This window comes from Lissotriton vulgaris, chromosome 6 (genome assembly GCF_964263255.1).
Source record: "Lissotriton vulgaris chromosome 6, aLisVul1.2, whole genome shotgun sequence".
In the NCBI taxonomy this organism is placed as follows: Eukaryota; Metazoa; Chordata; class Amphibia; order Caudata; family Salamandridae; genus Lissotriton; species Lissotriton vulgaris.
Genome location: NC_141694.1, coordinates 1,325,723,327 through 1,325,738,965, shown reverse-complemented (window position 1 = coordinate 1,325,738,965; position 15,639 = coordinate 1,325,723,327). Strand labels below are relative to the sequence as shown.

Sequence of the window (15,639 nt, the reverse complement as noted above, 5' to 3'; positions counted from 1 at the left end):
CACATCACTACAAGTCCCAGCATACATTGCATTGGCTTGGTCGGACCCCGGGGGTGGTTGAAAAACCAATGAAGCAGGAAACTGTCACTGACGCAAAATTAAAGGCCTCCTCTGCTCCCCTTAACCGCACAAACCTCCTTATCCTGTAGTAGCGAATTTGGCAGGAGCAAGTCCGGAAATCCAGCTCGCCCAACGTGGCGTGAAAATCACCCGACACTGCTATTTCACTATGTCCAAGTCCGGAGGCGAGCCCCAAGCATCCCAGAAACCTGGGCCGAGACAAAGTCTGCAGGGCAGAAGCCAGTAACCAGGGGCCAGCTTTGCAGTGCGGGAGCCTCTCAATGCGCGAATCTGGCTGTCGCGCTATTTGAATGCACACCACCTCCTCGGGAACCAAGAAGAAGAAGCCACACAGGGGAAACAGCGGAGACAGCTTTAATCTGCAGGTAAACCAATCCTTCAGGGCGAATGCATTTCGGCGTTGTATGTTGCCTTCATCAGCGCCAGATGGTTCAAGCAGGAAACGGGCCAATGATGGGTTTAAAATACCGTATGCCCCTCCTGCTGAGTGTCAGTAGTCTCCACCCCCCAGAAGTGAATGTTCACAAAGTCCGGATTGGTGCACGTAGGACGCCCAATGCCACATCACTACAAGTCCCAGCATACATTGCATTGGCTTGGTCGGACCCCGGGGGTGGTTGAAAAACCAATGAAGCAGGAAACTGTCACTGACGCAAAATTAAAGGCCTCCTCTGCTCCCCTTAACCGCACCAACCTCCTTATCCTGTAGTAGCGAATTTGGCAGGAGCAAGTCCGGAAATCCAGCTCGCCCAACGTGGCGTGAAAATCACCCAACACTGCTATTTCACTATGTCCAAGTCCGGAGGCGAGCCCCAAGCATCCCAGAAACCTGGGCCGAGACAAAGTCTGCAGGGCAGAAGCCAGTAACCAGGGGCCAGCTTTGCAGTGCGGGAGCCTCTCAATGCGCGAATCTGGCTGTCGCGCTATTTGAATGCACACCACCTCCTCGGGAACCAAGAAGAAGAAGCCACACAGGGGAAACAGCGGAGACAGCTTTAATCTGCAGGTAAACCAATCCTTCAGGGCGAATGCATTTCGGCGTTGTATGTTGCCTTCATCAGCGCCAGATGGTTCAAGCAGGAAACGGGCCAATGATGGGTTTAAAATACCGTATGCCCCTCCTGCTGAGTGTCAGTAGTCTCCACCCCCCAGAAGTGAATGTTCACAAAGTCCGGATTGGTGCACGTAGGACGCCCAATGCCACATCACTACAAGTCCCAGCATACATTGCATTGGCTTGGTCGGACCCCGGGGGTGGTTGAAAAACCAATGAAGCAGGAAACTGTCACTGACGCAAAATTAAAGGCCTCCTCTGCTCCCCTTAACCGCACCAACCTCCTTATAATATATATATATATATCTGCCTTCCTACCAAAAACTCAAAGGTGATCCCCTACTCTCTTAGCTCCAGGGGTCTGGGCTTCCTGCTTTCTTTCTGTGGGCCTGGGCTGCCCCATCCCAGCTGCAATGTGACGAGTAATTAACAGATGCAGAGTCCCTCCCCACTCCTTCTGCTATTATTGTTGGGGTGAACTGAGTATGCTGGGTTTGACATATAGACGGCAATCACACGTGCATGAACCACTCTGCTGTTTGCAGGCTAGACCACATCTTATTCTGTCTCATGAGGATGTCATGCCAGGCGCAAATGAACTGCATATGCAGCAGTGTCGCCAAGACCCCTGGGTTAAGTACTGCCTCCTCTCTACAAGTAACTCTTGCGCCCCGCGGGGAGCCTAGGGAATACATTCGACAACTTACAGGTTCTTAGGCTCTAGAATGCAGCACGTCAGAATACGACTAAGGCTCTGGCAAATCTTACTGTTTCTAACTGTAGTAGTCACAAATAAATAAATGCTTAACAGAGAACTGAAGCTATATATAGTACAAGCCCCCAGGCGCTACAATTCGTCACTCTTGTGTTTCCAATACTCTTCAGGGTGTTCACTGGGGCATCTTGGTCTTGCATCCTCTTTTTTATCCCTCAGATAGGGGACTCTCACTCTCCTCAGAGGCCTGGCACAAAAGAACACACCTCCTGGCGTATTCTCTGCAAACAGCCTTTGGAGAGTTGCTTCAAGGGGAACGGGATAAGGGGACAACGTGACAAAATATGAATAAAACAGGGTCAGACCTATTTGTCCATTGATGATTTTAATTCACAGTCCATAAGGACAAAATACAAAGCAGCTTGGGTTTGAAAACTGGGCAATAAGAAAACCAATGAATGTATTGTTAGGGTCTTTTTAACAGAATGTGGTTTGCTATTGACTAGGGCAAATGCTTTAATATCTTGACAATATTTCATACAATAACACTTCTGGAATCCAACCACAAGATCGCAGAATTGGGCCCAGCATGTAAATCTAGAAGGCACTTCTAAAGTACAATACACAATCCAGGCGAAGCAGAACCTTACAAAGCTGCTAGAAACTTACACTTTTCAAATAAAGTACCAATTGCATAGTTCTGTACACTAAATAAGGGGCATCTCACTATGAAAGCTCATATAGCATGACGTGGTGCATAATCTAAGGTGTTCTTCAATAATTGATCATGAGTCTTAAAATAATGTATTTGACTCCTACCCAGAGTAACTCTTTAGCAGTAAATGAAAATTATTAATGTTAATACGACTCCCCCACACATAAACATCTTGTTTCACTTCTACTGTTGAGTTATTGGTTTATTGTTTGACCACACATATTGCACATATATTTTCCAATATTGGCTTCACTTTGGTACAAATGATATCATGAAGTTATTTTCACGTAATGGAGCTCAAAGCCAGTTCCAATGTGCTTTTCAGAAGTAAGTAATTTTGCTAACTTACTCTGAAATTAGTAATAATGTATTAGTTTCCTTTTATTGGCCATGGTCTTAGAGGCTGTGGTAATATTGCAGCATGTTGGGCAAATAATCTAGGTAATCGAGTCATAAAGTTAAAAATAACAAATATATCTCAATCGCAATATGGCAGCATTTCACATAAAATATGAAACTTCACTCTTGTAGTAAAGGATTTTAAATAAAATATGAGGATCTCAACCACATAGGCCCAATTTTTAAGGTGTGGGTTTGGCCAGGGCACAGCTGTTCACCTGCTCATATGTGACTTTAGTTTCTAAAGTGCATACATTTAACTCAGAAATGTGACCACGTGCTCTGCAGAAAGCACAAATCAGAAACATTAAATCACAGAAAGTACAGTATATACCAACTTACGGGATGTCTTGATAGGGAGATTTCATACCTTATCTGAGTACGGCTCCTCTGTGAGGTCAATTCCTTCGGTCTGCAATTTGCTTTCGAGGGTGATTTCCTGGTCCATCTCCTTTGAACACAAGATCTTTCTTGCAGAAACAGGGCCAAGTTTCACCACGTGGTGGGGCGCACCGATTGTCTCCGAGTGGTCTGACAGCCAAGGCGGCTGCGAGTTAGGGGAAATGCAGGGCTCCTGGTCGGAGGAAGGGCTGTAGGTCGGCACAAAGCGGCAGTCTCTAGGGCTCACCAGACTGTTTCTTTTGATGGGCAAGGCTGGCGCCTCTGTGCTGGAGGGGATGTGAATTGAAAGAAGATGTAGTCCATTTGCATGGAATTCCCTGCTCTTTTTAGCTGGGACTGGTGGGGGCTGGGAGGGATTTCTGGGCTGCATTTTGTCCTCAGTCTTTCCCACACCTCTGGAGTCCTGTGGGTCATTTCCATGACCTTCGATAGGTGTCCTTGCAGAGGGAGCCTGTGACTCACAGTAATTAGTCAGGCACTGAGTATTAAACTCTTTAACAAAACTGTCCTTAACACCAACCTCAGCAGGGAGGCGTTGCTCCACAAGATGCTTTTCTAGAAGGTGGCCACCAGGAGGAGCTATTGTACTGGCCTTTTTCGTTCTCTTCTGGGGGAAATGGTGCTGCTTAATGCTGAACTCCTTCCGGTCCTTACCGGATGCTGTTCGCAAGTCCTCCAGGGAGTAGGATCGAGGCCATTTTGCCTCAGCCTTGGTGCCAGGCAGGCACTCGCAGCTCCGACAGGCAGCTAACGGAAGGCTTCTGCATCTCATCTTCAACTCCATGATACTAAGGGGGCTGAAGAATACCTTAGGGCCCGAGTGATTTTTTAACCTCTTTTCCTTTTCTGCTTGTTGCAATGTTTCTACCGACTTGGTCAGAGGCAAAGTTGGATAATTTGCTCCTTGATTTGGGTTGAAGTCTTGGTCCGTGGACGATTTTGAAGGCAGGCCACAGTTCCTACGAGTTTTACCTAAATGATAGAACAAACTTTTAATTAGATAAAATGTCATTATACTCATGTTGATAATTTTCTTAGCGTAATAAGTCTTGTAATAAAAGGTATGTGTTTAGTCACAATCATGGCATTGCTTTGTGCATCTGTTTATCAAACCTGATTAAATCTAGCAGCAATGATGATGGATTCTATATTTTAGACGCCGCCATCGCTACGTCTATTGAAGCAGCTCGGGATACTTTTTACATCATTATGACAATTTGTGTTAGTGAAATTAGTTGAGAAACAAATACCCCTATTTTTCAGTTAACCCCTTCTACGCTCATGACGAGCTCGGCTCGTCATGAGTTACGCCTGTCGTACGCTCATGACGAGCTGAGCTCGTCATGTAACGCGGGTTTCCGCAAAAGTCAGCGCACAGCGGGAAAACCGCTAGCGCGCATGTGGTTAAGGAGTGTCCGAGACTGCACATTCCAAAAATGATGTATTTCAATTTCCTAGAAGATCCCGAGCTTCAAGAACTCACAATTGTTTATCTGAAGAGTTACGTTTAAAAAACCTTTCACTGCTAGCATTTAGATCAAACTCCCTTTTATGTCACGTTAACAAACATGGTTTATACAGAGCAATGTGCACTATATACTTTATGGGTGCTTTTGAGAGACAACTCCAAAATATGCAAAGCGTGGAATTATCTAACAGAAAACGTGACTTGTGGATCCAGAGGGTGTTTTCTGTTAGGCAAAACACAAATAAGAGACAGAACGAGTTGGCAAAAGTGAAACATGCTAAGGATCATTTTCCTGTCCGTTTCCCCCTGTCCCTCGGAAGCTTCACTAGAGTCAGATAGGTAGGGCCACTTTTAGAAACTAAGACGGACGCATATACTGGGCTTTAAGTAAGACTTAAGGACAGATACAATCAATTAACTATTCTCAATATAGGAGGATTAGAATAAAAATTTTGTGCAACCACGATAGGCCCATTTTACACAATTTCTAACTGCTAAAAAAAGGGATCCCCGAGCCGAGCCACAATCCTACCAGGGTGGTAAAAGCTAAGAATTGACAGCAAGAGACATGGTAAAGCTCAGCCCAACGTTCAATCAGCATTCAGGGGTGAACTGGTCATTTATCCTATTAAGCAAACCCCTGGGGGGGGAGGGGAGTGGTGTGCAGCCATTGGAGGCAGATTGTTGAACACCAGCCACAGCCTTCTTTAGCTCCCCGTTTTTACTGTAGCAAGCACAGTGGGGATTAAAGCGGAAGGAAAGAGGGACAGAGAGAATCAAGAAATAGATCGAAAGAGACTAACCGAGAGAAGGCAGCGACCAGGTTTATTTGACCATGTATCTATGCTTGAGCTACTTTTGGTTCCCAACCGGACCCAGTCAGCATCCACATTGAACAGGGGTTCAGCGCTACTTTCAGTGGGATGCAGCAAAAGCCAATCTCAGCCATCGAAAGGCACACATTGTCACCTACCACCATTACCACAGTTTCATCAGCGATTTTTGGAAACTATGGCTGACCAGCGAACCCTGGACCTTGAACAAACACGTTCAGAAATTCTCTGGCTCCATACACAGGGCCTGCTACCCACACAACCGAAAAGTTCCAGGGTGTAATCGGCATAAAAAAGTGGAAGCCACAGGACGAGTTGAGGGTAGCCACAGCTTGTCATAGACCGAGAATAATTCATAGGGACAGTGAGGACCATTCTGGGTCTTTGTACATCTACCCCCTGGGATCAAATTAACAAATTACTTGATGCTTTATCTGGTGGATCCTCTAACCACATATTCCACACCAGGAGCCAGACTGGATCCAGAAAATCAAAAAGCAGTGCTCTTGCGTGCCTGTAGGTGGTGCCATGCCAGGCTGCATCAACTCCACTCAGCTCCAGAAGCTACGCAGCCGCATATAAGCGCAACCTGTGTGCGCTGACGTCAGTTTCTTTAACAAGTTTATCAGTGCACTCAGACACGGAGATCATCAGTGAAATAGAAGAACCAGTGTGCAGACCATTGCGGATGGAGAGGAGACCATTCCATGGAACAGGTGGCAGTGAAGAATCTTTGGTTAGATAGAGAAGCCACCGGACCACCAGAAATAGCATTATCGATGTCAAGTATTGTATTGTATATTGTAATTGCATTTGTATAGTGTTTACTACCTCTGATGAGGCGGAATCTCCACCACCGGGCCGGAATCTCCGGCCCGAGTGCGGACATAAAGTTAGTATGAGTAAGTGCATTCTGTGAATACCAAAATGAGTAAGTGCATTCTGTGAATACCAACATGAGTAAGTGCCTTCTGTGTATACCAAAATGGTAGTAAGTTCAGGATTTTGTAGTAAGTTAGTTCTGTGAATCGGGCCCCAAGTGAGTGCTACATCAAGAGAGACCTGTGTTAAAACTGACAGGGTGAAGAAACAAACGTTTAATTCTAATTTGCAGACTCAAGACCACCTAAAACGACGACCACACCAAGCCTGCTCGTACACTACTCCATCCTCCACATCCATGGCCCTCTGTGGCTCTTGCAAGTGTGACTCTTTGCCTGAAATCTACCACCCACAGCGCTACTTGATGACGTCTGGGTATTTAGTTACTTGAATGGCTACCGAAAACAAAAAGCAAAAGAAGACCATGGAACACATTTCTGATTTAATTCTCTTCATGGATTTAAGGAATATAAGAGGACAATACAGAAAACAGACAAGGCAAAATCTCAGGTTCCAACCAACATGCCACAATGCGAAATGCTATTGCTCTGGTATACCTACCTGAAACAACTGATGTATGGCTTGGTATTTAGTATAGACTCACATAATCTGCCATGTACTGACATCTAGTAGTTCGATGTAAAATTCTAAGAATTAATGTACAAAACTTCATTATTTCCAGAACCAAGAGGCAAGCTCTTCGAAGCCATACCAACGGCAGATAACCGCTGTAGAGTGGTGGCAGCATAGCAAACAATGAGGATGAAAAGAACTCAGAGAGATAATGCATTTTTCTTGTCTTTCCAATGAAAGATGCAAGTCCTTTTTACACACTAAAAATTCAAAGCAGGATTCCAATAGTGCCCTGTAAAAATTCAAAACAGGACAGTGGCCTGGCCACACGTATAGAAGGGAGCAGACAGGAAGCAGAGTTTTGGTAACCCGGAAACAAAAGAGAATACACCAAACTTCCCATTAAGTAGACAGCGCATGTTGCCACTTAACTAGGTATGCGCGGCACGAAGAAAGGTTACACACACACCATTACCGTTCTCTTGGTTGTCACTGCTTTCATAGCAGCCTGAATCTCGCGGGGAGCGTCCACTTGAGCCCTGGCCTTCTTGTAGCAGCTTCTCCTGAGACCCTGTCTGGTCGCTGTTACCTGGGGGACGAAATAAAGTAAGTCAAGGAATCGAAGGAATTTTTTGGCAGATAAAAATTCACATTGTTTTAAACGACACACAAAGCAATGTTACTTTATTGTACTGGAATACAATGGCATCTGCATATATCTTTTCTGTAGCATGAAACCACATTCAAATTGTAAAGAGATTAGGAACACGTTAATAAAAATTGAGAAAACGGGGGAAATCACCTTTACAAATCTCTAATTTGTGCAAAACAAAGGGGGTGTTTCGTGTTTCTGATCACTCCTGAAAACAGGCAGCGACCATCTGCAATGTTCCAATGAGTAACAGGTTGTACATTAAGGTTTCTCTTCTGAATCACAGTCTGGCTTTTTAATCACATCATGCATGTGAGCAGAGTTCAGATTGTGTCTGCATTTCTTTTATAAAAGCTCCTTAACCAGCAGCAACAAAATGTTCAACAAATAAAAGAGTGAAATAGAACCAATGAAAGCACCACCACTGAAATACAAAGAGATAAAACGTATAGCGCACTAAACGATCACGGCGCTGGAATACTGCACTGCAGAACACATTCTCTTTTACTGCTGCCCGATTTGTGAATATTATGTTATTATTACTGTAGCAGTCAGCGAGAGAGCCACTATGCCTTTTTTTGGTTAGAAGCCTTTGCATAGATCTTGAATTCTAGCTTTTTCGGTCTCTATTAGGCCAGTGCTATTTTACCGAAGTCATTTGATAGGCTGTTCTGGTTTATTTTGGCTCCAGGAGTGCATGCAAGCTTCTTACCTTGTGGGTGGCTCATGACTTGTGTGTTTTGGTTTTCATGAGCTCCAGTGTCTGCTTTTGCCGGGGAGAGTTCTAAGCCACTTCAGAGAGCAGTAACGAGTTTGCATATGTACATCTTGGAAAAGAGTGGAATGCAGAACTCTAACCATGTGAATTGATTAGAAGGGAAGGGCGTATGGAGAAGACTGGCAAGGAGTGGATGAACAGTAATTATAGCCAGTGATGGAGCACAGTTATCTAAGGTGCCTACTCTGCAGGAGCATGAGAGCAAACTGCAGGTCACACTGGCTGAATTCTAAGAGGGTCGCCTGGGACTTTCATCCTTTTAAGATCAAATAATGAGTCCAGATGAACGAGGTAATAATAAGAGCTGATGTTAAGAAACAGTTGTTAACATTAAACTGGCACGGTCTTCTTACCGGTGGGCAAGGGTGACTAGGCATAAAATGCAAAATGGCAGACGGGACAATTCACATTGCCCATTTGACTCAGGCAACGGTATATTTTAATACGTACTGTTTACTTTTATTCCCGGAAAATACATGCTAAATAAAGCCACACAATCGTTACAAAATAAAAAAAAGTATTTTTTATATGAAACAAAAAGTGTTAAGACTTCCAGGAACATAAAATCTATAACTTCTGGGAATGATGACTGAACAAAGCCTCAGCGCACTGTGCGGCGGTAACACAACCAGTGAGCCGTAAGTCCGGTGTGGAAGAGCTGCAGAGGCACTCGCACGGAATCTGGCCTACCATGCACAAGTCCCAAAAATAGATTTTCATGAAGTGGTTCTTTATGGTAGAACAGTGTCCATACAAAGTAGGGGCCACTATGGGTATAGCTCTTAGACCAGTCAGAAGGGCTCTTACAGGGTCTGTGTACATCGCTGTCCTCTAATTGTGTGGTATTAACTGACTGCATTGTTCATTAGCCAGCAAATTCTTTAGAGATGACTAAATGTCCCCCACTTGCACGTCAGCAGCCAGCGTGAGCAGTGTATTCAACAAGATTTCAGTATTTCTATACTTCGTGTGAGACCTATATTATATCGTCAATTTGCTGGGATTTTCTCCACCAAGCAGACAATTTTGAGTGCCAAACTACAACAACCACATCACACTTATTTTGACCTGCAATTAATTCGTCGTGGCTTTGGTCTGAATTTGGAATTACCATTCAGCCCTTAAGACATCAATCAGCTTCCGTAACCATGTATCCAGTGTCTTGCTATGTAACACATGTCACTGAAACAGGGAATTAAATCAAAGTTGCTGGGTCCTTACTTTTAGGCAAATGGTAAAAAAGATTACTGGTTACGCTGTAAAAAAACAGACACATATTGCCATGTTTCTGGCTCAAGGTGTTTTGGAATTAGGCAACTTGATAAAAATATGCTTGGGAACTATTTAGCTAGCAAAACATTTAGTTTGAAAAGTAAAATTTGAATTTCTATTCTTGACTTTTCCCCCTACTTTACCATTAGAACTTGGGTCTAGAGCCTAAGGAAGAGCTTTGTAATGAGCAATGTCAAATTATAGCCAGGTAAGGCTGCACAAAAAGAAGTTTTAGCATCTTTTTATTACCTTTTGAACTAAATCTTTTCAAATGATATGTATGACTATAGATATTTAACCATTTTTTAATGGATATTTTTCAATAAAAAGCGGTTTCCCCAAAATGACTTCCTTAATGAACATCTATGTCCAACTGTTAAGCCTCCAGTCTAAATAAGGCGACGCAACTTCATTCTATAGCTCAGTCGCATATTTTGCAAGCCTAATGGGGAGTCTCTAGACATCATGATATACGGAGCACTAAAAAAACTTCTTTAGAAAAATGGGCCGCCCCACCAACATAGAGTAGGACTAGATGTAGTTTCCTAGGTTCCTGCTGTATCTAAACTTGATACATTAGCTTCAGTCAAATAAATTAACCAGATTCGAAGATGTTCCCACAACTGTCTATTTGTCTGGATATAGAATAAAGTCTCTACAAATGTATTTGAATATCTCAACACTGAACCTATACTAGTGGTTGCCCAACTCTCGGGGCACTGAATGACTCAAGTTGCTTAATACCATCTGCCAAGCCTCTCGCACAAATGTATTTTTGGTGTAGCGGTCCCATGGAAGATAAATGGCGAGTTGGTCCATTAAAAACTGGTTAATGTTGGAGCACACCTTATGATTGTATTAAACTACGGAGCTATTGAACAGGCACATTATAGCATCAAATTAGATGAATTCTTTAAACTGTGTTTTGGGCAAGTAGATATCCTAGAGCACATTAATGTATGGCCGAGTTGCTCCAGATGTAACATAACGACAATGACAGTTAAACCAGGAGGTCTTGTTTCCTCTGCTTACCTCACGCCCAGCTTTAAGACAGCTGTACATCAGCCATTTATCGAGAACAATAGAATGTTTTAAAGAACAATAATGTTTTTGAGGGAGGCATTAAAACACCTGCTAAACGGGATAAAATATATAAGTTGAAAAATTCTTTTAAGTCAGTGATTATCAACTTCTACTTTCTGTGATAAGTAAAAAGCTTTGCCGTTATTGGTTAACAGCATTACTTTCATTCTCAATATTTGGGTGTGGACATATGGTTTTTGGATTTATAAATAATATCATAAGTATGACGGCTTGTTTTAAAGAGGACTTTTAAATATTCCCTGAGGAGTAATTAATATACTAAAAAAGCTGATAAATTTGACTTAATTTGAGTCTATGATTGCCATCTCCAGAAGGCTCACTGAAGTCAGAGTGAGATAAAGGAGAAACAGAAGGATTACCAAGTGGTGGTGGGCCTTGAGTAAAAGCCACCTGGAGAATGATCAGAGCAGCCGGAATGGTCTGGACAATGCCAGTCATTACTCTCTCTACCACCACTTGTACACTGGGCACAGTAAGCAGAGGAAACAAGACCTCCTGGTTTAACTGTCATTGTCGTTATGTTACATCTGGAGCAACTCGGCCATACATTAATGTGCTCTAGGATATCTACTTGCCCAAAACACAGTTTAAAGAATTCATCTAATTTGATGCTATAATGTGCCTGTTCAATAGCTCCGTAGTTTAATACAATCATAAGGTGTGCTCCAACATTAACCAGTTTTTAATGGACCAACTCGCCATTTATCTTCCATGGGACCGCTACACCAAAAATACATTTGTGCGAGAGGCTTGGCAGATGGTATTAAGTAACTTGAGTCATTCGGTGCCCCGAGAGTTGGGCAACCACTGGTAGAGGTTCAGTGTTGAGATATTCAAATACATTTGTAGAGACTTTATTCTATATCCAGATAAATAGACAGTTGTGGGAACATCTTCGAATCTGGTTAATTTATTTGACTGAAGCTAATGTATCAAGTTTAGATACAGCAGGAACCTAGGAAACTACATCTAGTCCTACTCTATGTTGGTGGGCCGGCCCATTTTTCTAAAGAAGTTTTTTTAGTGCTCCGTATATCATGATGTCTAGAGACTCCCCATTAGGCTTGCAAAATATGCGACTGAGCTATAGAATGAAGTTGCGTCGCCTTATTTAGACTGGAGGCTTAACAGTTGGACATAGATGTTCATTAGGGAAGTCATTTTGGGAAAACAGCTTTTTATTGAAAAATATCTATTAAAAAATGGTTAAATATCTATAGTCATACATATCATTTGAAAAGATTTAGTTCAAAAGGTAATAAAAAGATGCTAAAACGTATTTTTGTACAGCCTTACCTGGCTATAATTTGACATTGCTCAATACACAGCTCTACCTGCTCTAGAGCCTAAGGAAGAGCTGTGTAATGAGCAAAGTTCTAATGGTAAAGTGGGGGGAAAAGTCAAGGATAGAAATTGAAATTTTACTTTTCAAACTAAATGTTTTGCTAACTGAAAGTCCTTTACAGTCAGAGGGCACACACAAATCCTTCTATGACAACCGAAAAAGGGTTTGTTTTCAAGCATACACCTTTCCTTTTTTATCATAGGATTATTATATTTTTAACCATCTTTATTGATTTCATTTTTCCACATACAAAGAAATGTAAACTCAGGAGATGCCACACTTTTTCACATGTTACTGGGTATATACTAATTAGTAAAACTGAATACAGTGTTGATCATTCCATTGATGGAAACATGCCATGCTTAAAAACAAGGGTACAATGCCATTATCCAAAAAGTCAAAAGGCTCGGCTTGCATCATAGCATTGACGTGTACAATCTACCCTCAACATATCGTTGGAGTGCGTTTTTCCACAAACTCACTGTCATACTCCTGTAACAGCTCCACTGCGGTCAGAAGCACTGCTCTGTGCCCTGGGTCCTGGATGTTCAGTTCATCCAGGTCTTCCTCTTCCAGCAGCTTGAAGGTGTCGAGGTCCTCATAACCATTGAAGAGGAAGGTGGGCATGTGCTCCTGTGTGAGAAGAAGAGGAACCGAGGGATACATTAAAAACAAAACATCAGTAGGCCTTACATTTGCAAAGATGGCTCTGCAATTCTAACCCGGAATTAAAGTAAATGGTAACAATTAAGAATACTAAAAACTTGCTGAAGATGATCAATGTTTCTCTATATCTAGAAATGTTCAGTCTATCTCTTAGAAATTGCTCCCTGTGCAGTAGGTTTAGTAACAACAAAGAAATGTGAATAAAGACAATTGAATAACTGAAAAATATAAAGAGGAGTTGGGTCCTGATTAGAAGCATAAAACCATGTTGTATTCTCAAATCACTTGGATGCCATATTGAGATGTCTCAGAGCTTAACGCAGTTCAATTGTCCATCAGTTCACGGATGACTGACATTTTAGGTTTGATGTGTAGAAGATCACTACTATGTTATGACTTCCCAAATTACAGTGTAGCATATCAGGCAATTCATAGGTGACCAAGTTATGTTCTGCAGTCTATGGAATCACTACAGAAAGGCATCTCTGAATATGTGAACTCCAGAAGAACTAATTCATGTACTCAAAAATGTCTTTGGGAATTTCTACCAAAATGTCCAACCCTCTATAAGTAAACCTGCAAAGAGGGCACACAGTCCTGTTCTATTTCTGATCATTCTAACTGAATATTTCCATTTAAGATGTTTGGGGTTCAATTCACAAAGACGTGAAGTAGGAATACAGGAATGCTATTTCACATACTCATGAATGAGTATGTTTTTACTTGTGCCTTTGAATTCTGAAGTTCAATTCAACTGTTCTGCACAGTGTGTACAGGTATTCATGCCTTGGGTCCAGTGTTTCTGAAATAAAGCCTAAGTGGGCCAGAAATTCAGTTTTCAGCCGAAAAATCCTTTTCCCGATGAAACAAAAAAGTAGCCTTGATGACCAACTTACTTACGTTCGCTAATGCCTTATCTGGCAGCAACTATCTAGCCACAGAATCCCTACCTTAGGGTATTCCCCTGTTGTCAGATTGGATCTGGAAAATCTTGAGCAGTACCTGTGCACGCCGGTAGGAGGCATTGATCGGCAGCGTGGCAAACCCGAAATTGACATGCAGGTGCATATATAGGCTCCTCCTTAGCACGCTTTCATCAGTTTCTTTTCATGACATTTCCATGCCACAAGCACGGAGCCACATCTGAAGGCTGACTGACCAGTGTGGAGACAGTTAGAACATACTTGGACCTTTCTAGAATGGAACAAAAAAACTTTCCAGACGTGAGGAGGATGGGAGGGCGGTAAGGAATCTGAAGCAATGAAGAACCTCTACCAGATCAGGCTTTATCAAAGCTAAGCAACATGTTATACTGATTCAGATCAAGAAGTCCTGGAGGGTCACAACGGACATGACTGTCAAAGCAGCAATGTTTAGTAAACATGCGCAGTGATGCCCTCACTGCAGTCCGACAGATGTCAAGGACAGGGACTCCACAAGCTAATGCATTGGTCGCAGTCTTGGCTCTTGTGGAATTGGCCTGCAGGCAGGCCCGGACTGGCCGTTACAGGCACCGGGCAATCCCCCGGTCGGGCGCATGGGTGGGGGCCGGTTTTGGACCCCAGGGGGCCGTTTTTGTTACAGGGCCGTTTTTTGCATAGCTGCAAAAACGGCCCTGTAACAAAATCGGTCGAAAACCGGCCCTGGCAAAGAGCACGGTTGCACCACTATCCCCCCCGGTGGGGGGGGGGGGTATGGGGGAGGCCGGCCGAGCACTTTGCCAGGGCGGGTTTCGGTTCCCAGTCCGGCCCTGCCTGCAGGCTGTTGCTTATTGGCCAGTGCGTAGCAGATCTTAAAGCTGAGCACAATCCATCTGGAGATGGGCCGTTTCTCCACAACCTGCGCTTTCTTTGCTCTGGCGAACCGATCTAAGAGTTAGGAGTTAATCACTCACCAGTCAGGGCAGGCCTTGGACTCGTGGCCCGGCCCCAGGCACCAGAGGCAAACCAGGTGGAGGTCTCTCACAGATATCTTCTTGTGAGAGGAACCACAGGGTTTAAAAAAGTAGGCCAAAAAATAGGCTGAAGTATCTATCTCTGGATCTGTGCAGATGGCATGGAAAGAAAAGAACTGATGTCAGCATTATGTGGTGGCGCCTATAGAGGCAACCTTCACATCACTTCTGTAGGGGCCGACGCAGAGCCAGTCAATGCCACCTACCAGCATGCAGAGGTACTGCTCAGGATTTTCAGGATCCTGTCCGTAGTCTGAGCAATATTATAAGCTAAGGAAACAGTTGCTAAAAGTCTCTCAGATTTTCCAGGCACTGCAAGAAGCAAGTGGAAATTTGCCTGGAATATCGGCCAGGATTTAGGCATCCGTGGAAATAAGTGCAGCAACATTGATTTAGGCATGTTATTCTCCGTTCAAGATGTTAAAAGTAATAATGGGCTGTAAATAGTGCAAGAATGCTTTGTTACTGGGCCAACTGTAATGGGGCTCTATGTGTCTTTCATCATAATATTGGAATCTGGGATCATTTTGATCGGGCATCTGGGTTTTCTCACGGAACATGGCATACTGTGATCTTCTGTTCAGTAGAGAATGATGCTGTGCTGGAAGTTATACAACTTGCAGTCTGCATTGTAAGAATGAAAAACTCTATAACTTGTCCTTTTGATAATTGCCATTCTTAATCAAACGCTGCCCTTTCTTTTACCACGAATAGAGGGCCTTGATTATTGAAAAACAGCAGGCCCT

General features: G+C 43.2%; 1 protein-coding gene across 4 annotated transcripts in view; it reads right to left on the bottom strand.

Annotated features, from left to right (window-relative positions):
• SASH1 (SAM and SH3 domain containing 1) overlaps positions 1-15,639 on the bottom strand; it is a 576,231-nt gene that overhangs the window by 34,718 nt on the left and 525,874 nt on the right. For all 4 annotated transcript variants that reach the window (XM_086927460.1, XM_086927459.1, XM_086927461.1 and 1 more), the window contains 3 exons: positions 12,756-12,906; positions 7,598-7,711; positions 3,335-4,338 (listed from right to left, as the gene is read on the bottom strand). In XM_086927460.1, the coding sequence (XP_086783586.1) occupies positions 3,335-4,338; positions 7,598-7,711; positions 12,756-12,906 (1,269 nt within the window). The remainder of the gene's footprint in view (positions 1-3,334; positions 4,339-7,597; positions 7,712-12,755; positions 12,907-15,639) is intronic.